Below are 22,537 nucleotides of genomic sequence, written 5' to 3' on the forward strand. Positions count from 1 at the left end.
CACGATTCTAGCCTTAAGGCATGTCAACCGGACTATCAGCCCAGAAAACCGCCAGCGAACAGTACCCACAAGCCGGCGTTTGTCGTCTCTCCTTCATGGCTATCGCAACGACAACCGATAGGATAGACACTCACGGCTAAACCTAGGCTCTGTCTCCGACGTCATTGCGGTCGGCTTCGCAGACAGCCTCGGGTAAACCGACTCGGAGCAGCTGAAACCCTTTCCACAAAAACAGTGCACACACTTAAGTGCAGCCTTCTGAAAAATCAGCCTCCCCATAGCTGTGCGGGTGTCGATCATTTCGTCAATCCACCGCCGTCACCGCCTTTCGCCGTTGCAGACAACCTACTTAGTTCTCATGGTCAGATTGGTACCGTAAAACAGTCACGCCGCTTGACATGAGTCTCAGCCAATCGGCGCCCATGCACTAGCTAACGCACTATACCAACAACTCGACGCTGAGCTGAACGTCCAGCTTCTAGCCTCGACCTCGAATCCTCAACTACCGAGTTTCCTACAGTTTGGATACACTAGAGGGTAGGGTCTTGGCACCATCAACCGCACCATCAGCGAGCTGGTGAATTTGAGACAAGATCAGCTCAGTACATTGTTTGGAGATTAAAACATTAGCAGCATAGAAAAGACAGGACCAAACCACTATGTGCAGAGCAGTATACGACACCATACGTCCGATTCTATATTTCCAAGAAAACAGGGGTATAATTTCCTAAGGTCACCATCTTCAAACCCACACTCTACCTAAAATTACTCTAAATCCCTAACACCTAAGTCGCCATTCGCAAACCGTACGAAACCCTCCCAAAACAGTCATTGCTACTTCTTCCTTCCTTTCGATTTACCAAAAGCCCGAGTGCCCTCTCCCACACTCACACCCTGACTGTCTTCATGATCAAAGACGTCAATCAACCCCTCGCACGTACAAACTAACATGGCAGACTTACTCCCCTCACCACCTGCAACGATCGCCGCTAGAACATCTGTATTAAGCCCCGCCACAAGCTCAACCACTCGAGCACGTGTCGTAGACTCGAGACAGGCTTCATGCAAACTGCGATGGCGTAGGCAAGCAGTCCGCCTTGCATCAGCGCGTACTGCAAGGACATCAGCACCTCTCATCTTCTGTTGTCTAGTACAAAATTTGGAGACGGTGAAGTACCATTGTCCGGGAAGGAGTCAGTGTGTTGGGATCCGGTATTGCTGACCCAAGTTCCCACACACACGACGTCCGTATCACACTGACGAGAAAAGGGGCGAGGCGCGCCATTGAGAGAAGGTCCGCCTGGGCCGTTAGGATGTGAAGAGGTAGTACCGTGATTGTCGCGGTGGGGAGAGCCACCAGTGGCAGCATGTACAATGGAATTTAACTGATGTGAAGCCACCATGGCCGAAGCTTTAGTCTAAACGAACAAAGACACCTACGCCAACAAGTGGAATCTGATCTCCTTATATATGATTTTTGCCATTATCAAGAGATAGAGGAGTGAAACCAATTACACAGCATGTCATCTCACCGCTCCAGAGCCTCACTCTTCCAACCAAAGTCCCTCGCTGTCGTTGAGTGTAAGAAAAAGGAGCACAGCCCATACAACCCTCACTGCCCACACACAAGCGACCCGGCTCTGCTACGCCGTACACGCCCAATGCAGCAGGCATTATTGCATAAGCAAATTCTGCGGAAGGTCTCCCGCCTCCGCGCCTGCCTGATCTGTAGCACCCTGCGCCACTGTTGCTGGCTGTAGGATGACAAGGCTGAATGAGATTTGCTGCGGTGTGGTCATGGGGTACACTGTACCAGCCGGAAGATCATTTCTGCGCCGCAAGCGAGTAGTAACATGGCAATCTAAAATTTTCCCCGAGCGGTGCCCAGAAAAAAAAGGAGTGTATGTGTGCCTGGGACTAAGCGCGTGACGCCTCGCGGAGCCACTCAGGATCAACAATGACAGGCGGTACATGATGCCTTTTGTGCTGTTGGCCAACCAGACACACAGCGGATCTGACTTCCGGGCGCCGCTGCCGCTGAATGACTTTGCACGCGGTACGCAAAAAAAAAAACAGGAAGGTTCCGCGTGTAGCGATATTAAAGACTCGGGTTTGCCGAGTCGTCCGGGGGGGAATCGGGTTCTCTCTGGTTTGGATCCGGGAAGCGTGAACGGAAGCGGAGGCCTGGTAGCGCTTTTACCACCCGGCATCGCGTTCCCTACCGGCATCGCTCATGCGGTTCCGGCAACGCGACTCAGGCGATGTGTGTGAAAGGCTTGGGCGGTGTGATGAGCGTTTCTTGTCATCGTTGTTGGCGGATGGATGACGTCGCTCTGAGGAGGCGCTTAGGATCGCCTACCATCTGATCGATTTTTGCCACGAAGGCAGATCATGAGCTGAATTCACCGACATTTCTCTCTGAAATGATCGTCAGTCTGTCAGTATCGTGGGGAGGAGTTTGGGGGCTGTGCAGTGGGTTTGGGTGAAATGGGTCAGGGCCTGTTGGAAAGGCTGCATGTGCAGCTAGGCGCCAGCATTGGGAGAAGCCGGGCTGGCATTGACAGATTTACCGAATCCTCTAGCCAACGGGAGGACAGATGGAAGGTACCGAAGCCGCCTCAAGCACAGGGTGATATCGCGGCTGGTGATCCAAGATCCCGATGCCCCTATCACTCCGGTCATATTGCGCCCCCGCGGATGTGTTGGCCATCATCGGTGGTACAGCGAGATGCAAGACTCTGCCGAGTCCAGATAAGGTAGGTTTGGAACTGTACCCGATTCCGCGACACGTGTGCGTGGAGCAGCGATGCAATCCACTTGTGGGTGATACTTGAAAACCCTTCCGCAGTAGTGAGGGGCTGTGGACAGAGTTGCGCATGGCACAACGGTAGCATGGATTGGAGTAGACAAAGTGAGCATGGCCACAGCTGCTAGTCTCAAACCCCGCCGCCTGCCACGTGGTGACATGGATCGTAAGTGAAAGCTGTCGTTCGAGGTCAGCCTTCGAAACCCTTCTCGACTTTTTGACATGCCAGAATTTGATCTGTGCTTTGAGAAATCCATCGAAGAAGCCGTGGAAGGTCTTGGTCTTCCGTCGCATGCGTTGATGATTGGCCACTCGTGAAGCGCCATGCAACCACAACAAGGGTGTTGATAACCAGTACGCGCGCTAGTGATCAATCTTTGGACAATACCTTTTGTTCTGACTGCCGCCGGTGAGCAGTGATCTGCGACCGTAAATTGCAGGACTATCTTCAAGTGCTGACAGAGTTATCGAGGCGCCCTAGAGATACACAGCAACCTTCGTAGCCTTTGCAGAAGCAGTACTAGTCGGATCCACTTTTCCTGCATAGGTGCTGTCTAGTCGGCGCGTAATACGAGTAGCAGACCGATTATCCGGCCCAAACCCAGATAAGCCTGTCGTTTCCTATGATGGGGGGTCCTCCTTCGGCATGACAATCAATACACTTCTGTTTCATCATCAGACATTCCGCTGCGCAAAGCTGTGCGCTGGCAGACTGTGGAGCTGCCCGTTGATTCCTTTCTTGCTGCAGCCATGGCCCAACTTGCTTCTCATCCTTGTATGATTCCATTGAGTCTGTGCTTTGTGCCTGTATGGTTTCGGGGGAAAGGGGCGTGTGAAATCGATATCGATTATTGCCTAGAGCCTTGTTGGGAAATGAGAGTTTCATAGCGGTGAGGATGAGCCACACATGAGGCTCAAAGACTACACTCTGGGCGAGGATTAGGGACAGAATCGACCATAATCCCCCTGCTGTCAAACAAATCCATATGGATAGCTGGTACACAAGACACTGATGGTGGTGATCGACTGGTTAGTATCAGATGAAGCTCAATTGAGCAGACATGATCTATAGAACAGATATGGATTCTTGGAATTAACTCAGCTGTCAATGTCGGCCTAACACTGAACTCGAATCATATCAGTCGGAAAGTGGTAAGCGCCAAACATGTCTCGGTTGCCACACATACAAAACAACCGTAATTGTGATTTACGCAAAAGGCTGGATGTCCAAGGTCATGGGTTCGATGCTTGCCGAGCATCAGATCAGCCACCCCGTTGCGCTCCAGCCTTTTACTTGTGTGTGTGTGTAGTACCTGTCGAGTCAGCCAGATAGCGTCATTCGTCTCGGCTCGCCGTCGTCTAGGGTTGCACGTACCTACCAAGGCGTCAATTCGCCCGGAAGAAAGGCCGCCGCTCTAACAACCGTGCCTGAGTCCGTTTTCGTTTGAAATGGGGAGAGGCAGAGCGGCGATCAGGCTCGGTTGCCAAGGATGCTCGTTCCGCAAAGCAACATCCTTACATCTCCCAACCATATCAAGATATTTCGGAAAGCGGGAGTCTCGGGTCCGTGGTGCGAGCTTCAGAATGGGTCTAGGCTTCTTGTGACCCAAGCATTTCATATTTGTCATAGGAGAACCGCTTTATCGAGACATTGTAGATTCGTACTGGCTGAGAAAGGGGCGATTAAAAAGCAACTAAGGAATTGGATGCTACTGTAGTGGAGAGATATTCGAAAGAAATGAAGGAAAAATAATCTGATCGCAGTTGATGTCCGCCATCAGACATCGACACTAGGTGGACTTTTCCTTTTCCTGTTTTTCTCCTTCTTCTTTTGCTTCCTGGATGATTACTTCCATCTCGCGGATGATCTCTTCGTTCAATATATCTGGATTGTATGCGCAAATGCATCCGGCGGAGGAAGAAGTTCCAACTCTGCAGCCTCCTGACATCCCCACTGGAAGCTCGTAGGATGGAGTGTATTCGAGCCGTTGAGAGGGGTGTACGCCAGGAGGAATCTTTGGGCGAGAAGGTTCCAGAAATGGTCGGTTGTGGACGGGACAATTGGTTTGCGTGTATTGTCTGGAGTCTGAGGTCGTTGCCGGCAAATCAATTTCTTGGCTACAAAATTTGAGAGAATCGTCTTCAAGAGCTGCTTGTCTCTCAATGTTGCCAGGCTCTCGTTCCATATCTTCTCTCGAGTATCTTGGTTGTTTTAGCAGCTGAGTGAGCCATGGCTAGGGCAGGTATCATAGAAGAATGTGGTATACATACTTGTGTTTTTTGGCACCGACAAAGCACGCAATTCAAGTTGGAAAAAGAAATTATACGTTATAGTAGGAAAGGCCGTTGATGTTGAGATTATTGCTTTCGTGAACACAGTACGGTTGCGCTTTATAGATATTTGAGTCTCCAGAAGCATGCTGCAAGAAAGGGTGATGCATATAAGATCTACCATAGTGTTTCCAATCACATCCCCACAGTTACCGACAAAGTGGCTCATGTCTCCAGAGTATACAATTGCTTGGAAGGAGCAATTTTTAGCAGGCAATATCCCTACCTATTCGCGCAAGGGTAGGAGGCAGGGGGGCTCTATGCTCAAAGTTTATCAAAGCCCAGTGCGCCCTGTACGGTCCGTGGTCAGCTCGGAATTGGGTACATCATATTGAGCACTCAGATGATTTTCAGGGCCAGGGACGATTGCGACAAAGCATTATTGATAGTCAACTCGCAAGAATGAATGATGTCATGCTGAATTTCTCGAAATGTACTCCATTAACCAGAGTGCCGAGTCAAATTTCCACAGCACAAGAAAAGTTCTCGGTAGTCGCATCTGACAAGCTGTCTACATCTCGGTCTGAGCTTGGTCCGGTACGGACAGGTCCCGATCAACATCGGCACGCTACTCTGTATGTGCACCGCTCAATCAGATGATTACCCGCGCCGGGAGCGAGCCAGGGAGCCATACCTGTAGTCACCACTGCATTGGCAAGGAATAGCGACATATACGCCATACGTACGGACAGGTGAAGGACTAGTTGATCGACTAGCAAGAATTCGCTAGTTTACAAGAGGTAAGATCTGCAACCAATCTTAAACCTGGGCTCTTTTTCAGCATGCCTGAAATTACTTTGAAGACAGTCGTCGTGGATGACGAAGAGACGATCCCATCAGTGAAGAAGCCCATAAAGAAGACAGTGGCTTGACACTACCTAAATGCGCTGATTCTGATGTTCATCATGCATAGCGATAGATGAGACAGGCTGTCGAGGGGATGTAGGGGTGAGAATAGCAGGCTGCTCATGTAAGAGAAGTCCCCAAGTGGTATAGCGTCTTGAAAAAGGCAACAAGGCAAACGTCCGCATATTTGCGGCGCTTGACGAGCCACAAAGTTGTTCAGCCATAGTTCAGGTGGTTCTTGCTCAATATTCCCACTGACTCATGGTAGCTACATAAACGGTACTGGATGGCTTCTAGGATCGGTTGCGTGACATGATTTCGACCGGGTTCCGGGAGTTACTTGGATGAAGGGACAAGCCATGGCCTGACCTTGCTCGCGCTAGTCATGGCTGACGAGGTGAAACGTTGTTGACAGTGTGTCTGGCATAAGCGTCTTTCGTCGGTATGCATGTAGTTGCTGCACGTCCTAGTGATGGCGTCCGCTTCGGCTCGGGTATGATTTGAACATGGGCATGACGGATTGTTTCCTACCGCTCAAGTCTGGCACGGATGTCCGGATTACTGGTCCAGGGCTCAATCCAAGACTAGGAACGGGCGGGGCGGCACGCAGAAGGTCGAAGTTTTGGTGTGGCGTATGGTCTCGTAACAGCCGTTGGCCTTTGCCTCTGCTTGCAGGGTGTGGTTGGTGCAGTGGGGGCTGAAAGACAGCTGTCGTCCCCTTAATCATGCATCGCACCGTGGGACGGCGATTCCCAGGGTTGGGACAAAGTGGAAGGAGAGTAGAGCTTTCAAGACTGGCAACAAGATGGAGATGAAGTTGAGATAAAAGTCAGAAATGAAGCTTGCGAGTCAACGGGTAGGCTCCATGTGGGGGAACCCGACCCGATTTCGTTGTCGGAAGTTGCCGGTGACCAACTTCGGGGTTAATGGTGGGGGAAAGCGCGGCCGAGGTGATCGCCGCCAGGTACCAGAAAAAAACATGGCGACGCTGCGATGTTCAGACACAAAACTCGCCAAAACACGCGTGAAATAACAGAGAGCCATCCTTTGCGCGAACGCAAATCATCTCGGTCAAGATACGTACGCGATGAGCGGCACCAACGGCGTCAATGGCGCCAGTGGCACTTCATCGCCCTCCAAACTTTTGTGGAAGCACCCCTCTCCACAGTCTACCCCAATGTACCGCTTCCTCGAGTCAGTGAACAAGACACACAATCTCCATCTGTCAGACTACCCACAGCTACATCAATGGAGCATCGATCATGTCGATGCCTTTTGGAAGAGCACATGGGATTTCGTCGGCATCGAACACGAAGGAACGCCGTCATCGGTCAGTCGTTGTAGCCCCATGCGCATATCTGTCAGCTCACCAATGGCCAGACGGTGGATCCAGATGCCTCCATGTTTCCACGACCACCCTTCTTCCCAGGGGCGAAATTGAACTTTGCCGAGAACCTGCTGTTCCCTCCCCAGAAAGTCGACCCCGAATCGCCTGCTGTCATTGCTGCGACCGAGACCACGCGGGAGACAGTGACATGGAAGGAACTAAGAGATAGGGTGAGGCGATGCCGGTCGGGTATGCTACATCTACGTCTCAGGGAGGGCGACCGAGTTGCGGGTTATGTCGCCAATCACACGAATGCACTGGTTGCTATGCTCGCAGCGACGTCATTGGGAGCAGTCTGGACAGCCGTCAGTCCAGATACAGGCGTGCATGCTGTCTTGGACAGACTGCGCCAAATAGAGCCAGCACTCCTTTTCGTCGATAACGCGTCCTTCTATAACGGCCGAAGCCATCCAGTCTTGCCCAAGGTCATTGAGATTACTAGGGAACTTCCAACTCTCCAGGCTGTCGTTGTTTTCCCAACGGTTGCATCCGTTGCAGTTGACGCCAGTTCAATACCTGTTGCGTCAGGAAAGGCATACGACTATGCTACCTTTATCTCGCTCAAGTCAACACCAAAGCTCGAGTTCAGACAACTGCCGCCAGACCACCCAGTCTACATATTGTACTCGAGCGGCACGACCGGAGCGCCCAAATGTATTGTGCACGGAGCTATTGGTACATTGCTCCAGCACAAAAAGGAGCATATCCTCCACTGCTCGATTACGCCCCAATCACGGCTTTTCTACTTCACCACCTGTACTTGGATGATGTGGCACTGGCTTGTCAGCGGACTAGCGTCAGGGGCCACGTTGGTTCTGTACGATGGGTCGCCGTTTCGCTACGTGGACCGCTCCGATCCGTCGACGTCAGTGGCGGATGATCTCGCCATGCACCGCCTCATTAATGAGTTCGGCATTACGCACTTTGGTACCTCTGCCAAGTACCTATCCATTCTAGAACAAAAATCGGTCGATCCAGCCGCGGCTGGCCTTGGTCTTGATACGCTCGAGGCAATCTACTCGACTGGCTCTCCACTGGCGCCATCTACGTTTTCCTACGTGTACTCGGCATTCCCGTCGTCTATCAATCTCGGTAGCATAACTGGAGGCACGGACATTATCTCGCTCTTTGGCGCGCCTAATCCGTTGCTTCCAGTCTACGAGGGCGAGATCCAGGGCCCTGGTCTGGGCATGGCTATTGCTGCATACGATTTCACAGGCGCCGACATTTCGTCGTCAGGTGAACCAGGCGATTTGGTCTGCACCAAACCATTCATATGCCAGCCAGTGGCATTCTGGGGCACTGACGGCGAGGCAAAGTACCGCAAGTCGTACTTTGAAAAGTTTACCAACGAAAAGAAGCAACCTGTGTGGCATCACGGTGACTTTGTGCGCTTCAACCCGGAAACTGGTGGACTATGGATGCTTGGTCGCAGCGATGGTATCCTCAAGCCTGCTGGCGTACGATTCGGATCTGCCGAGATTTACAATGTGGTGCTCCAGCATTTCCCAGAAGATGTGGCCGACGCACTATGTATCGGCCGCAGAAGAGAAACAGACACAGATGAAACTGTGGTGCTGTTCCTCAAAATGGCAGATGGACGCCAAATGACATCTGACCTGGTCGACAGGATCAAGTTGACGATTAAGAAATCGCTCAGCGCACGCCATGTTCCTGCAATTGTAGATGAGTGCCCGGAAATCCCAGTGACGACCAATGGCAAAAAGTGAGGCCCCCGTATCGACTAGAGTGTGTGTCAACGTACTAACGTGCCAATAGGGTCGAAGGAGCTGTCAAGCAGATTCTGTGCGGAATGAACGTAAAGACAAGTGCCAGCGTGGCTAATGATGAATGTTTGGATTGGTATCGCGAATGGGCGCGTATGCACTGAGGGTAGTAATGCTTCCTCGTGACCAGTGTAGTATATAGAAAACCCTCTCCGGAGAAGAAGAAAAAATAGACAGGAGAAAGGAAATAGACCCGAACGCCTAATGAAAAAACGCCACAGCACCCCGGAAATGGGTGGGTTCCAGCCACGTGGGTGGCAGCCTGTGCCTGATGAGAAAACTCCGTCTAAGGAAAACAAAAATGCGTGTCTCGCTCCTTGCTCTTATGCCTTGAAGTCGTAAAAAAATCGTTACTTCATCCCGAAACTCGACTGGGGTTTTTCAAAAGTCACCAAACCCATCGTTACCCTCCTTGGTGACAATCTCGCGTACAACGCGGTCCACCTTTTCACTCAGCCCAATAACGACGTTGCGGCCATATGCGACTTCCTTGGTAACGACGACCTTGAAGCGGCCCGGGGCGCCGTGTATACACACCATGGCCTTGTGGCCGAGCAGAGCGTTATCTGGTCCGCGCACGTCGACGACGCTGACGGAGACTTGGGAGGGAAGAACTTTGTAGCCTGCCGTGTATTTGACCAGAAAGGAGATATTGCCTACTCACCGCATGCGATTAGTTTATTGCTTTTTTTGATCTTTCTTGTTTGTTTGTTTTGCCGTTATTTCTTCTCCACCTTCCACCCGTTTGGGCAAGATCCAGATGAAGGGGGGAAGCAGAGATAGGAAACAAGGGCATAGAGAAAGAGGGGGGGAGGAACGCACCAGCAATAGTCTCCACCACATGAATCGGCAGCTCGCCGCGGCGGGGACTCAGATGCGAGAAGATCTGTTGGTGAACGGGGTCGGGAAAGACGTTTTCCATGTTGAGGTTAGACGACAGGGTCAAAGATGACATTACTTTGTGCTCGAGGAAAAGTTATGGATTAATGTTTTATGGAATGGAAAAGAGGGAGAATGGGGGAAAAAAAGAGAGCAAAAGGGTAGTATGTAAGTTATGCAAAAGCGAAAGTGAGTCGAGTCCGCGCCCGCCCCCCTCCCCGAAAAGGGTATACGTGATGGTAGGTGGTTTAAAAGTGGGGGCGTGCGTTTGGGACGAGAGGTTGACCGCCAGTTAGAGCCGACCACGTCCGTGGTGCTTTGACCACTTTTCCCACGACAGCAACGAGAGAGGGTCCACCACGAAGGGGGCCGTGTCGTGAAACCCACCGACATTTGGGATTGAGTGAGCTGTTCGCGTGCGTAGGCTTTGAGGGATCGTGGTCTACGTACGACAGCGTGTGGCGCGGCGTTGTTTTTTGGTGGCTTGATCCGGGTAGCCGAAAAACACCGGTTGCCGACGACACCGTGTACAAAAGGCCTTTTGCAGGAAGATTTATATTGTTGCCTGAAATAATGGATACTTAGATACCCCCCGTATACTTTGTGTTAATACAATAAATCAAAAAGAAAGTTTTCCAAAGTCATGCATACACATACAGACCATACCAAACATAACGCCATCCAACCAGCATGCAGAGGGCATACTACATCTACAAGTCGCGTCATCTCCCTTCCTTAATCTTGACAGCATCGGCAAGCATAGGAAAGGCGCCTCTAAAGCTGGGACCTAGAGTCCAGTTGTTGAGGTCGCGCAGATGCGTCTCAAAGGCTGGGTTGATGAGCCATTGATCGTCTTCCTTGGGCAGTTGCTCAATGCTCGGTATGCAGGCAGCTGCATTGCCAGTGAGCGGCTGCGGCGTTGCAGGTCCCTGTGGCGAGCCGGCATTCACGTGCGTTGAAAAAGGCGACGATGCCGAGATGGACGACGTGGTGGAGAGAGTCGAGGTCCGGACTACCGAGGCAGGAAGCAGGCAATCGCGATGCTCATAGGGCCAATTGAGGGAAACCGTGGTAGTGAAGGGGATAAAGAAGTTCTCAAACGAGACCTGGGGTTGCGCGGCAACGAGCTTGTCGCGAAGACGGGGCCTGAACCGGATTAGTCATGTGTGTGGGAGTGTGGGTGCGTTTGACAGGGGACATGTGGGGAAGTTCCAGGGCAAAGCATGGCAAGACAGGGCACGACATACCAAGGGAGATGATCGATCCACAATGCATGCGCGGTAAACAGCTGCGACGGACGTGGGGTTACCCAATGTGGCAGTCGGTCGTAGTTTTCCTGTGTTGGCTCAATTTGCCAGCGCATGATCAGGAACATGATGAACACGATAGCCACCTGCTCCGGGCGCCCGCAGATGTCTGGAAATGTGCGCAGGATGTCTGTGAAGAGCTTGGATAACGGATGCGACTCAACAGCGCGGTCTGGGTAGGCCAGCGAGGTGAAATTTGGATAGTGAGGGCCGACCAGCGTCTTGATCGGCACCCCCTCGGCCGCGCGATTCTGCCGGTCCTGGAGGAAGTCGAGCAGGATCACGTCGAGCGGACAGGTGGCAGGTAGATTGCGCGGCAGCGTCAAGTGGGCGACCATGTTGGGGGCATACTGTGCGTGCTGGCTGGTGCTGACGTTGCTGGGGCGCATCTGATGTGGAGGTGGCAGGTTGGGGTCGACGGCCCTGCGCTGGCCGTTGTCGAGCAGGAAGTCGACACCTAGACGCTCGTCAAAGGGCATATCGGTGTTGATGCGTGCCTGGTGGAATTGAGGACCTGGACTGTCGCTCGAGTAGCGGCGCAGATGGCTCGTGGGCGCATCGTTGGGATAGAGCCACGCGCCTGTGCCTATGGCTGCGTTTGCATCGTGCACGCCGGGTGAGGGTACACCATTGTGCGGTGAGGCCGAAGCAATGGGGGCATGGAGCTGGCGTACATCGCGTTGTTGTAGATGGTGGCTTTGGTTTTGTTGTTGATGTTGCTGCTGTTGTGGAGGCTGGACAGGAGAAAGGGGCGAGCGTTCAGCGGCGGCTGCGAGTTCTACAAGTCGTCAGTAGTGATTTTTCCACGCTCCATCTGTCGTTTGTGGTTTCTAGCTTTATTCGTCTTCTTCCTCTTCCTCGTCCTCTTCTTCCACGTCCTGGAGTCGTACCGTTCAAGCCGCCGGTGGCGCGCACAATGGGCTGAATGATGCTGAGCACGCTCTCGAGGCGCTTCCTGATGTCGGCATTCTCCGCCTGGATGGCCTCCTTCTCGCGCAGGACGACCTGCAGGTCGCTGTAAGGCTGCTGGCTCTCGAGATCGCGGATGCGCTGGTTGAGGGCATCGATCTGGTTCTTTGTGCGCTCGCGAATGGCGCGCTGGGCCTCTCGGTCGTTTGCGCGCTTGCGGGCAAGCTGTTCGGGGGTGAGGTTGGCAACGCCGCGCGAGTTTGGGCCGGTCCTGCGCTTTTTACTGGGCTGGCCACCATCGCCCGAGCCCTCGTCCCTAGGCGTAGCCTCGGGTGTATCTGCCTCGCCCGCAGACGCCATGCTGATCATGGAAGCTGTGTGGGATGCGATTCAGGATCGATTTGGTCAAATCCTGTCCCGAGTCATGAGCCCTGGCGCTAGCACGCAGTGGGGCCTCTAGCAATGCGGGGAATGCATGCCATGCACCCCCATTCACCTCCATCCTTCCCGTCATGCACCGCTGCCGAGGGTCAAGCTCACGGCTCCTCCGGATATCCCTCCCCGCCTCTCCATTGCACATATCCGCCATGGCCCCAGCATCAGCACTGTCTTCAGCACTACGTTGGTCACACTCACCACTACATCATCCACCCTCAACACCATGGCTGACCATCACGTGAGCAGACTACACATCGCTTCGGCTACACTAAAAGCTAGTACGCGTCCCCATCCTACCTCTACTACATACCATCCCCTGACATATCCGCAGTCGGCGCAGCTCTACAACGCTCTCTAACCTCGCCCTTCAAAGGCGACAATGGCTCCAACACATACTTCAAGGATATCATGTTTGCCGTCTTCCGGGCCAACATGGGCAACCTTGACCTCGTCCATGACCGTTACTTGAACGGAGGCTCTACAACCACAAACTATGTCAAGTATGCTGAGCAGCACAAGTTCGCGCCAGACAGCATAACCCTGCCAAGTGGCACACAAGCGCATTGGTTGGGAAAAAGCAATGCATCCAAGGTCTTGGTATACTTCCATGGTGGGTCAAAGTAGCCGTGTATTACCCACAGTTGGACCCTGAAAGCTGACTATGACAGGCGGCGGCTATGTTCTCCCTGCTGGACCTGGCCATATACTCTGGCTCGACGACTTCCAAAAATCTCTCGGTCCCGATGTGTCTGCATTGCTTCTCGCATACGACGTTGCGCCCGAGGCTAAATACCCTACTCAGCTCAAGCAAGCCATCGAGCTTCTCAACCATCTAGTATACACCGAAGGTCGCAGTCCCTCTGATCTCATACTGGCTGGCGACTCCGCTGGCGGCAATCTTATCCTCGGAGCCCTTTCGCATATTGCACACCCGCATCCAGACATCACACCGCTCTCGCTACCTGACAGGCTCCATGGTGTTTTGCTAATATCACCATGGTGCTCACTGACCCAGACCAATACTCCTGCATTTACCACAAACGCCGAGCGCGACATGGTTGATGCCAGGGTTCTCAACCGATGGGGTGCTGCATTTCTTGGCTCCGACTCTCCCTTTGCTGGCGACTTGTACAACGAGCCTGTTCTGGCACCTCCGGATTGGTGGGCGCCTCTTGCCGATTTTGTGGACGAAGTCCTGATATGGGGAGGCGATAATGAGGTGCTCAAAGATGGCATTGCAGCTTTTGCGGAAAAATTTACCAAAGGATTTGGTACCAGAGGTGGAATTGTGAATACCGTTTTTACGCCGAAAGCGTGCCATGAGGAGATGATTGTAGAGAGAATCCTGGGATATAAGGGTGACTCTGGAACAGGTAGTCAGCAAGTCGTGGAGACGTGGGTGAAGGCGAAGCTTTGAGTCAGCATTTAAGCCGTTTGTTTGTCTACATCGTGATTAACTTACATCCCTTCGTACCGGAATAACTGGCGCCAAGATGTTTGTAGGGGCATCTCTGCGCTAACTAGACCTGGTACCTGCTGCATACATTGCACCTCAGTAGAGAGGACATCTTGATCAGCCGTTCTGTGCATCTCGATCTACAGCATCACACTTCAATCTAGTAGCAGTGAAGTCATTGGGCGTTGAAGCTGGGATGACCGTCGTGCTGTAATTTTTGCATGCTTCATTGGCCGAACTGTTTCACGAGGTTACACAAATACTGCAACTGCGCCGCAGGCGATGATAACCCCGCCCCAAGGCAGCGAAGATAAGAATCAGGCTTCTGTTCCCCCCATCACTCACGATCCAAAATACTCCAACATTCCGAGGGGAAGGAAACATGGCTTCTCCATCCACTACGAAATCAACACCTGCCGTCGCCAGTAGTTCCTCTTCACTTCACCCTCGCCTCACCTTTCGCGATTGGCTACGTTTCGCCCTCTTTCTGTTCATTCCCCTCTACGCCCGATTTTACATCTCGCCCTCGCTCTCTTCGCTCTTAGGCCACATCTACGTCATCGGCACGACTGGCATTTCCATCGTCCATTTCCGTGGCGATGTCGTGGGTCTCAGTCACGTTGCTGATGTCGCTTACGGTGTCGCGATATCTAGCGCTCCTCGCTTGGGTAGATTGTATTCATACACTGCGCGGATGATACCGAATATTGAGGGTTGGCGTGGTGAGGTGCTTGACTGGGCTTTTATAGCGAGGTCGGTGATGTATATCCTGCCGGAGATGTATGGGAAAGATGTGAAGGTATGATTGATTGTAGCTGGCTGGCTGGTTTAACACGGGAATTGACGTTATCTAGAAACTCAACGAGGAGTACAAACATGCCTATCCAGGGTTTCCTGTCTGCGTTTTATCCTGTTGTGTACCTATCGTATGGTGTTGCTTCGGGGGAAGAGGATATTCATGGTATAACCTTTTCTTTACCTGGAGCGTTTTGAGCCACTTTTTCGAAGATGTATACCTGATATGTCTAAATTATCGGTAAGCACATTGGGTCTTAATTATCCAAAAGATAGATTCACTGACGATCAAATATAGCTCTCTTTGCAGATCTGGAAAAACTGTACGAGAGGATTCGTGGCCGCATAAGGATGCGACCAAGAAATCAGGGCGTTGGATGAATGGACATGGGAGAGAACTTACTCTTGGAGAAGTGATTCAGTGGCACTCGACTGGCAGCATAACACCAAAAACTTGAAAATCTTCAATATGGGATCACGTGGAACAAAACGGCATACATTCTGTACGAGCACTGCAGGAATCAAGATTTCAAGCAAACTTTCTTTTGGGCTGTCATCAACGTCTGAGATTCTTATATGGCAATCTTCGTTAGACAAGTCAAGTATTAAATTGTTCTAACCTTTGGACATATTACATTTTCAATATGATTCTTGAGGGACTATTTGCAAAGTTCCTTCAGAAAGGGAAAGTTTCATTCTTCCAACGAGGGATTTGGACAGCAAGTCTTGTATTCCAAAACTCGTTTTCCTAGTACTCTGATGAAGGAGTGACGTTCCCTGTTGGAAGCGACCGCATTTGACCTATTGTTACTTTCCAATCTCTCTGGCTTATTTGGAGATATCTAACTTTAATAATGTTTACTGCAATCAAAAGTTTAGTCGCTCTGGGAAAATGCGAAGGATAGTTATTTTTGACGACTTGGAAATTTCTGTGGAATTTCCTGAGAATTTATATTTTCAAAGCGGTTAAATAGATGATAGAAATCAAATTGGATGATGTTAAGAGGCGTTCTTGGGGGGTTGTAGGTAGGTGAACTTATCTCAGATGAGTGACGTTGGATATATGAGGCGGGACCAAACTTGATGAGGCGGGACCTGAGGCGGGACCTGAGGCGGGACCAGGCTGGGCGCCTAAGGTCTTGCACATTCAAAGTCGGGCCTTGCAAAGAAATGCACAGCCACCAGACCACGAAAGCCTTTTCTTTGTGAACTTCCAGAAGATTTGAAATCCGGTGTTATTTGCGGGATTACTGACATATATTTTAGGTCCCGTGAATACCCACATAGTTTGTGAAATCTCGGCTACAGTTGGCCAACTTACGCGGCTTCTGGCAAGTTCCGTTCGCCCACTCCACACCGCTGAATTCCATCAAGACACTATCAAGCTTCGAATATCGATTCGTTTCGAAAAACCTGCCTTTTCCAGACCTGATTACCAAGCTCGGCTCCAGAAATCTGGTTAACCAGAGTTTGCGTTACGACGCTTCGGCTAGACCCTGCGGCGGTCACCCGTCGGTAATTGTGATACTTTAGGGTTCTTCTGGAAAGATGACTGTGACGCTCGTCAAAAAGCTTGGTGGTTGTGTCTAACACTTAGTCTCAAATGTTATTTTTTATTTCAGCACCGATCTGAGGGACATTCGTACAAGTCGTGGACATCGAAGTAGCTGTCATCTGCAACCGGTGAGGGAGCTGACATGCGCTGAGTCTTGCGCTACTGCAGAATTATGTCTATTCGGGTCTGGGGGAAAGGGTCTAGAGCATCCTCGATATTTCGTGGCTATGCTTGTTGAATGCATTTCTGTCAGAGGCAAGGTGCGGGCACTGCTCAAGGGATCGAGGGTTTGACTCCTAGTGGATTTTTCGCTGGTATCGGTGAGTCGGAAATTATACTCGAAGAAATAACAGAACTACACTTACACTCTTCGAAAACAATCCATTGTACGGTGGATGCTTCGCTGTATCTTCGCTTTATCTATCATCCAAGTATACAATAATTCAGTAGCAAGGGTTTTCAAGCATTCTCAGATGGTGGGAAAACCTTATTCATCCCGAAGTTTCCGAGTGCCACAACCTTGATGGTGAAGGATCTTTGGTACACCTATCTTTCTATATTCAATTTGTCACATGCAGCGGACACACAGAGGGGGTCATGCAAGGTTGGCCCTATCATGAAGTGTGGAGGAAGCTACAAAATCCCAATGGGTGTCAAGGCACTATACCTATTTGAGCTAGAAACTCACTTTGCTGCACTGAGCCATTTATCCTTCATTCCATTATCAGCTATTCGTTTACGCAAGATCTAGTTCCACGGTTCTGAAGCCACTTCTAGTGTCTGTGACGGAAGTCAAGACTTGGTAGTGCGAGGAAGACTGCAGTTGTCACCATGATGTGCGATGTGCTTTGATCAATACCTCAGAGATTCGGTTTTTAGGCTCTTTGTATATTACTTGATACAGTAGCAAAATAAGAGGCTGAGATTTCTATGTCATCCCAACTCCGCGATTGGGAATGAACGGGACTATGATATTACCGGAGATTGCCATTTCAGCACGCTCGATTCTCATCTGATATACTAGCAAACTGTATCAGCTATCTTAGTATCGCTACTAGACTGTTGATGCACTTTTATGTAACTAGGTAGCTTATGGGTAGACTAGGTCAACTTAGACCTGCAGAAGTCAAGATTAAGTCTTTTTTCCCGAAGCCTAAAAAGGTTGCAGATCATCCTCTACATATGCGACCACCCCATGGATGACTTTTAGATAGAATATTGAACATTCACATACTCGTCTTGCCTACGGCCGAATAATAATTTTATTTTCATTTTTATTTTCAGAGAGATGTTGAGATATTGTTCTATGCTAATCATCTGTCATCAGATCCGTTGACACATGCGCTTCACGTGCTCTCACGCTTCCCATATCTACACCTTCATAGTGTATCGTACAGCCACACCGAGAGAATAGGAAGCAATCAAGATGCCCAGTAATTTAGCCTAATCTGACCCAGTCTGCAGTGACATACAAAGCGGATTTGATTGGGTGTATGTCAAGTCTTGGCCAATCGGGTATGGACGGCTGTTCGGGCGCATTCCTTGACATGTATGCGGAGGCGATTCATGTGGACTGATGGACCAGGGCGAAGGTCCGAAATGGGCAACTGATTTTTCCATGAAAGGAAGGGGATTCGTGCTTACTTATGTTGAGGCTTGTGGGCTTGGAGATTGGAGTTTGGAGTTCGGAGTACTAGGCTTGTAGGTGATCGGCGCCGGATGGAGAGAATCGTATGATCCTAAGGTTCTAGAATGCATCTTTTCTTTGCATGTGGCCAGTTTTTGAATCAATAATATTGTATAGAAATCATATTGTTGGGCAGTCTGTCCGTACATGTTTTTTGGCGGTATTCAATGTTGTTGGCAATACTCTTATGTCTGGTGCGTGGATGGTATTCCTCGATATACGTCATAGCATTGCATGCGCTAATCTTTGGATCCTTGGAAAGCATCTTCTTGGCTTCTGCTCCTTATTTTTGGAGTACATGGCTAGAGTAGACGCGTGTAGAACTGTGTTTTGGGCAGCACAGCAAGGACTTGCTGCATTGCTCAGGTCTCAAGTACAACGCTGCAGCGCTGCTGGAGTCGGCCATGGTAATTTGCTCCATTTGATGCCCGACTTGGTTCCAGTGTGCATGAGGCACGATACAGGGTATTTACGCCGTTTATGCATAGTGCACTGCCTGGTAGTGTGAATCGGGCCCCTCTTGTTCGTTAGGAGCATATCCATGTGGCCGTGGACAAGCCCATCATCATTGCTCAAGGAACCCAAAAAGGGGCTCGCCGCGTCAAGTATCCTGACAGAAGGTGCTGTCACAGGGGGGTTCGTCGATCAAAGCACGAGTCATGCTTTATCTCGTCGCGGCCACAGTATATCAGGTCTAGGGGCTGCCGGATCATCCGCTTCAGTTCGCTCACCGAGTCTGAACTATCTGAAGCAGTTCATCTGGTCAGAAACAAAAAAACAGCTTCTGAGTTCGGTGTATGAGTGTCCTTGACATTTCCAAGCGTCTAATGTCTTGCTTTTGAAGTCGCTGGCAGGCTTATACATCATTGTGACGGAATGCACCATCCTGTAGGTGTACGCTGGCGCTTCTGTCATGTGCCTGAGATCAAATCATACGAAGTTTACCCCAGCAGTGAAAGAAGCATGCGGTCAGCGGGTCAGTGGGCCGATCGAACGGTTGTTGGGTTCAGGTTGATGACGAGGAAAGTTTCGGAACAGTTTGACCGCAAAGCTGCCGACCAATGAGTAGACGGATCGCTCTCATCCATTCAGTCGCATCCAGAGTCAGTTTGAGGAGCTTAGGAAGCATTCGCGGGTTCAGGTACTTGACAGTGTCATGGATGTGGGCAGCCAGCGCTTCAGTCGATGGATTCGGGACGTACCGACACCTGGGAGAGGACCATGACAATGATGCACGCATGGAAAGGTAATAACGCCAGATAAAGAATGATTGGTCTTGGTGATCTGCAATGAGCACTAACAGGGGCAGCGTTGAGCATTCTTCTGCCCTGCCACGCGTTAGTCTTCCCCGCATTTCCTTCTTGGGGCGAGGATCCTAGCCCGCGCGGGGTGTGCATATCAGCAACGCACTTGGCCCCTAGCATCAGTCAGACCTCTCCAACTTTTCCCTCTTCTTGCCGCAGAAACCGGGCACTCGCTATGAACTTCGTCGACGTGCAGCCAAAGTCATTTCTCGACTACGCATGGACATCGCCATCTCCGGCAGCAGTAACTGCGACGAGTAAACCATCCAAGACGAGCCGGAAGCAGAACCGGTGTTGTGACCAATGTCGGAAAGGAAAGCGAGCTTGTGACGCCGCTATTCTAGAAGACACCTTACTGGAGACCAGCCGCACTGGTGCTAGCCCTACGGTATTTCACTATAGTGGTAAGCCACGTCCTTCTGTAGGGTAGGTATAGCGTCGGCTGACCATTCAGACGTCTATGGGCCATTAGCTTCGTGTGGAAACTGCGAGAAGACAAAGAAGACTTGCACGTTCGAATGGTTGCGCTCTCAGCGTGTGTCACAAGCTTCGCAACCGCAGCCAACGAATGCGCCATCACCAAAACGACGTCGGACCAGAAGCGACTCAGGTAGTAGAACACAGAAACAAAAGGAATCCCATTCATCTACAACCACTACGAGGCAAACAGAGCCCCGAATACAATTCCACGAACAACCTCTTCTCAACACCACACCGCCCGAACTAGGATTCACCTTCGGCGACTTTCCCTGTGGAGCTTCCTCGTTTGCGATCGACCCTACATCGAGTTTCATGGAGGAGCCATTCCTGAAAGGAGAAATGGACGACACGGAACCTCTCATCGATTATGTAGGCGCGCTCTCCGAAGAAGACTGTAACATACTTGATTGCGACTCGGGCAAAGGTTCCTCACTAAGAACCTTATCAGACGTCAGCGACAAACCCGACGACAGCCCGAGAACAGACTACGAAGCCAACAGCACGACTGATATCAGGCCAATCAGCACAAATGAATCACTTGTGCGTATAGATAGGAAAAGACGCCGGCGCAGCTCTTCAGCGTCTGCCTCATACAGTGCGCCTCCCTACCCAGTTATATCATATGCCGACAACCTTCTCTTTTCCGGTAACAATATGCAACTGTCCGAAAAGCTGCTGAAGATCTACCATGATAGCTTCGAAAACGCGCTCGCCTGTTGGGTCACAGAAAGGACGTGTCCATACAGCGCGAGAACCAACAGTCTTCTCGCCACAAATGCTAGGCCCGATTGGAAAAGTATCTACCACCGAGTAATTCGTCTTGATAGACTGGCGTCAACAATCAGGGGGCGGAAACTCACACCAACTGAGGACCAGGCAGCATCGAGAGCCTTGGACCTTGCTGTCCTCTCTTTTGCTTCACAGTGGGCCCAATCTGGGCAAACAAGTCGGACAAGATACCCATTCCATAGCACTGCAGTCAACGGTAACTGCGGTGTATTCGATGGTCAAGGGGAAGATCATGAGACAGTAGGCTTCGATCGTACCCTTCAAACAACGGCATGGCACGACGCCCGCAATGCATTACAGAAGGCTGGTGAGATAGAGTCGTTCCGAGTGGTGCTTGCGCAGATCATATTTGCATTGACACAAAGGCCTAGTGAGACCAACGACGCGTCTACCAAAGGCCTGGACACTGTCATGACGCATGAAGTACTGAACTCGCAGAATAGCACTGAGCATATCCAAGGCGCGCCGACTACCTCAGTAGACCCAGATGTGGACGAGTGCTCAGATTTGATGTCAAAGTTAGATCTCGCAATTGACGCTGACGGCCCCCCTGTGCATCTCGAATCAGGCCTCCGGCTCATACATTCATTAAGATCACGCATGGCTGTATCAAGACAACAGCGGCGCTTCACGCCTGGACCGAGGCAATTTGGGGAACAAAGACGATCGCCAGCCATGCGTCTTGAGGAAGCAGACCGCGCAACAGTCGACTTACTTTTCTGGCTTGGTGTCACGTTTGACACCTTGTCAGCAGCAATGCACAAGCGGCCACTGGTAGTATCCGATGAAGATAGTGACGTTGTGCTAAACGAGAGTATGCAATCGAATGACTCGGCCTACCCAGAAACGAAACCGAACCCCAAGGCTGTGGGCGATGGTCTTTGGGACGGATACTTGTTTGCGCGTCAGCAACATCCAGAACATACACCGACCAGATGGCCATGTTCGTTCGATCAAGCGGCAACTGCACTCTGCGATGCTGCTCCAGTCAAAGTGTTGCTTTTCCGGAGAGTGTGCCGTATCCAAACACTCTTGACTAGGAATGCTCGAGGTGTAGCGGTCGAAGAAGCTGTCCATGCAGCATTAGATGTATGCAACCATTGGAATGCACTCTATGCACCCTTCATCAAAGACTGCATTCAACACCATGATAGTCTTCCACCACGCGTCCAGTCGTGGTATGTCTGCGTCGCTGGCCATTGGCATCTAGCAACTCTTCTTCTAGCGGACCTGATGGAAGTTGTGGACGAATCCGAACTAGGCCTCGAGGAGACAACAGAACACCGTAACCTGACTGGTTTTATTGCCAGGTTTCGGGAGAACAATTGTCGAATCCTGTCAGACCTTGCGAGCTGCGCGTGTCCAAGTAGTGCCATGTCTTTCCCATCCTCTCGCGAATTCCATTTTACCATCAACGAGGGCGCGTTGCTGACAGATCCATGGACTGCAGTATTGATTCGCGCCTTCGCAAAAGCAGGTGTCCTACTCCTGGAGTCTGAAACACTCTTGCCATCTGACATGGACCAAGAAGACGCTTTTAGAAGAGCAGATGACTGTATCAAAGCTTTGTGGTTCTTGGGAAGAAAATCCGACATGGCTCTTGCGGCTGCAAGAATACTTGGAGATGCGTTGAAGCAGCGGCGCAAAAGTGCGCAAGACCGGATCAGTGACATGAGTACTTTTCTCGAAAGCCAGCTATGGCACGACCTTGACGGCTTGAATGAGGCTTTCGATGTAGAATGTGACCCATAGCTTGTCAAAATGTATTATTATCGCTGGCT

At 51.0% G+C, this 22,537-nt stretch overlaps 9 protein-coding genes across 9 annotated transcripts; 5 read left to right on the forward strand and 4 right to left on the reverse strand.

The window, feature by feature from the left end:
• Positions 1-989: 989 nt before the first annotated feature.
• Positions 990-1,403, reverse strand: COCVIDRAFT_38110 (hypothetical protein; the record flags this gene model as incomplete). The annotated part of the gene is made up of 2 exons (XM_014700753.1): positions 990-1,112; positions 1,155-1,403. The coding sequence occupies 2 exons, from the start codon at positions 1,401-1,403 to the stop codon at positions 990-992; spliced, it is 372 nt and encodes a 123-aa protein (XP_014556239.1).
• Positions 1,404-1,974: 571 nt separating this feature from the next.
• Positions 1,975-4,254, forward strand: COCVIDRAFT_16315 (hypothetical protein; the record flags this gene model as incomplete). The annotated part of the gene is made up of 7 exons (XM_014700713.1): positions 1,975-2,263; positions 2,435-2,756; positions 2,935-2,972; positions 3,486-3,581; positions 3,750-3,835; positions 3,884-3,958; positions 4,117-4,254. The coding sequence occupies 7 exons, from the start codon at positions 1,975-1,977 to the stop codon at positions 4,252-4,254; spliced, it is 1,044 nt and encodes a 347-aa protein (XP_014556199.1).
• Positions 4,255-4,596: 342 nt separating this feature from the next.
• Positions 4,597-4,992, reverse strand: COCVIDRAFT_100198 (hypothetical protein; the record flags this gene model as incomplete). The annotated part of the gene is made up of 1 exon (XM_014700754.1): positions 4,597-4,992. One exon carries the CDS (start codon positions 4,990-4,992, stop codon positions 4,597-4,599), a length of 396 nt encoding a protein of 131 aa, XP_014556240.1.
• A 2,078-nt stretch (positions 4,993-7,070) lies between these two features.
• Positions 7,071-9,261, forward strand: COCVIDRAFT_16316 (hypothetical protein; the record flags this gene model as incomplete). The annotated part of the gene is made up of 3 exons (XM_014700714.1): positions 7,071-7,313; positions 7,364-9,096; positions 9,150-9,261. The coding sequence occupies 3 exons, from the start codon at positions 7,071-7,073 to the stop codon at positions 9,259-9,261; spliced, it is 2,088 nt and encodes a 695-aa protein (XP_014556200.1).
• Positions 9,262-9,538: 277 nt separating this feature from the next.
• On the reverse strand, positions 9,539-10,079 carry COCVIDRAFT_38113 (hypothetical protein; the record flags this gene model as incomplete). The annotated part of the gene is made up of 2 exons (XM_014700755.1): positions 9,539-9,813; positions 9,980-10,079. The coding sequence occupies 2 exons, from the start codon at positions 10,077-10,079 to the stop codon at positions 9,539-9,541; spliced, it is 375 nt and encodes a 124-aa protein (XP_014556241.1).
• Positions 10,080-10,758: 679 nt separating this feature from the next.
• COCVIDRAFT_38114 (hypothetical protein) lies at positions 10,759-12,612 on the reverse strand (the record flags this gene model as incomplete). Its single annotated transcript, XM_014700756.1, has 3 exons — positions 10,759-11,182; positions 11,284-12,121; positions 12,234-12,612. The coding sequence occupies 3 exons, from the start codon at positions 12,610-12,612 to the stop codon at positions 10,759-10,761; spliced, it is 1,641 nt and encodes a 546-aa protein (XP_014556242.1).
• Positions 12,613-12,913: 301 nt separating this feature from the next.
• Positions 12,914-14,107, forward strand: COCVIDRAFT_100360 (hypothetical protein; the record flags this gene model as incomplete). The annotated part of the gene is made up of 3 exons (XM_014700757.1): positions 12,914-12,968; positions 13,022-13,300; positions 13,359-14,107. 3 exons carry the CDS (start codon positions 12,914-12,916, stop codon positions 14,105-14,107), a joined length of 1,083 nt encoding a protein of 360 aa, XP_014556243.1.
• Positions 14,108-14,528: 421 nt separating this feature from the next.
• Positions 14,529-15,399, forward strand: COCVIDRAFT_16319 (hypothetical protein; the record flags this gene model as incomplete). Its single annotated transcript, XM_014700715.1, has 3 exons — positions 14,529-14,945; positions 15,001-15,182; positions 15,240-15,399. The coding sequence occupies 3 exons, from the start codon at positions 14,529-14,531 to the stop codon at positions 15,397-15,399; spliced, it is 759 nt and encodes a 252-aa protein (XP_014556201.1).
• A 4,263-nt stretch (positions 15,400-19,662) lies between these two features.
• On the forward strand, positions 19,663-22,508 carry COCVIDRAFT_26958 (hypothetical protein; the record flags this gene model as incomplete). Its single annotated transcript, XM_014700758.1, has 3 exons — positions 19,663-19,891; positions 19,942-20,361; positions 20,416-22,508. The coding sequence occupies 3 exons, from the start codon at positions 19,663-19,665 to the stop codon at positions 22,506-22,508; spliced, it is 2,742 nt and encodes a 913-aa protein (XP_014556244.1).
• Positions 22,509-22,537: the final 29 nt, after the last annotated feature.

This window comes from Bipolaris victoriae (genome assembly GCF_000527765.1).
Source record: "Bipolaris victoriae FI3 unplaced genomic scaffold scaffold_46, whole genome shotgun sequence".
Classification (NCBI taxonomy): Eukaryota; Fungi; Ascomycota; class Dothideomycetes; order Pleosporales; family Pleosporaceae; genus Bipolaris; species Bipolaris victoriae.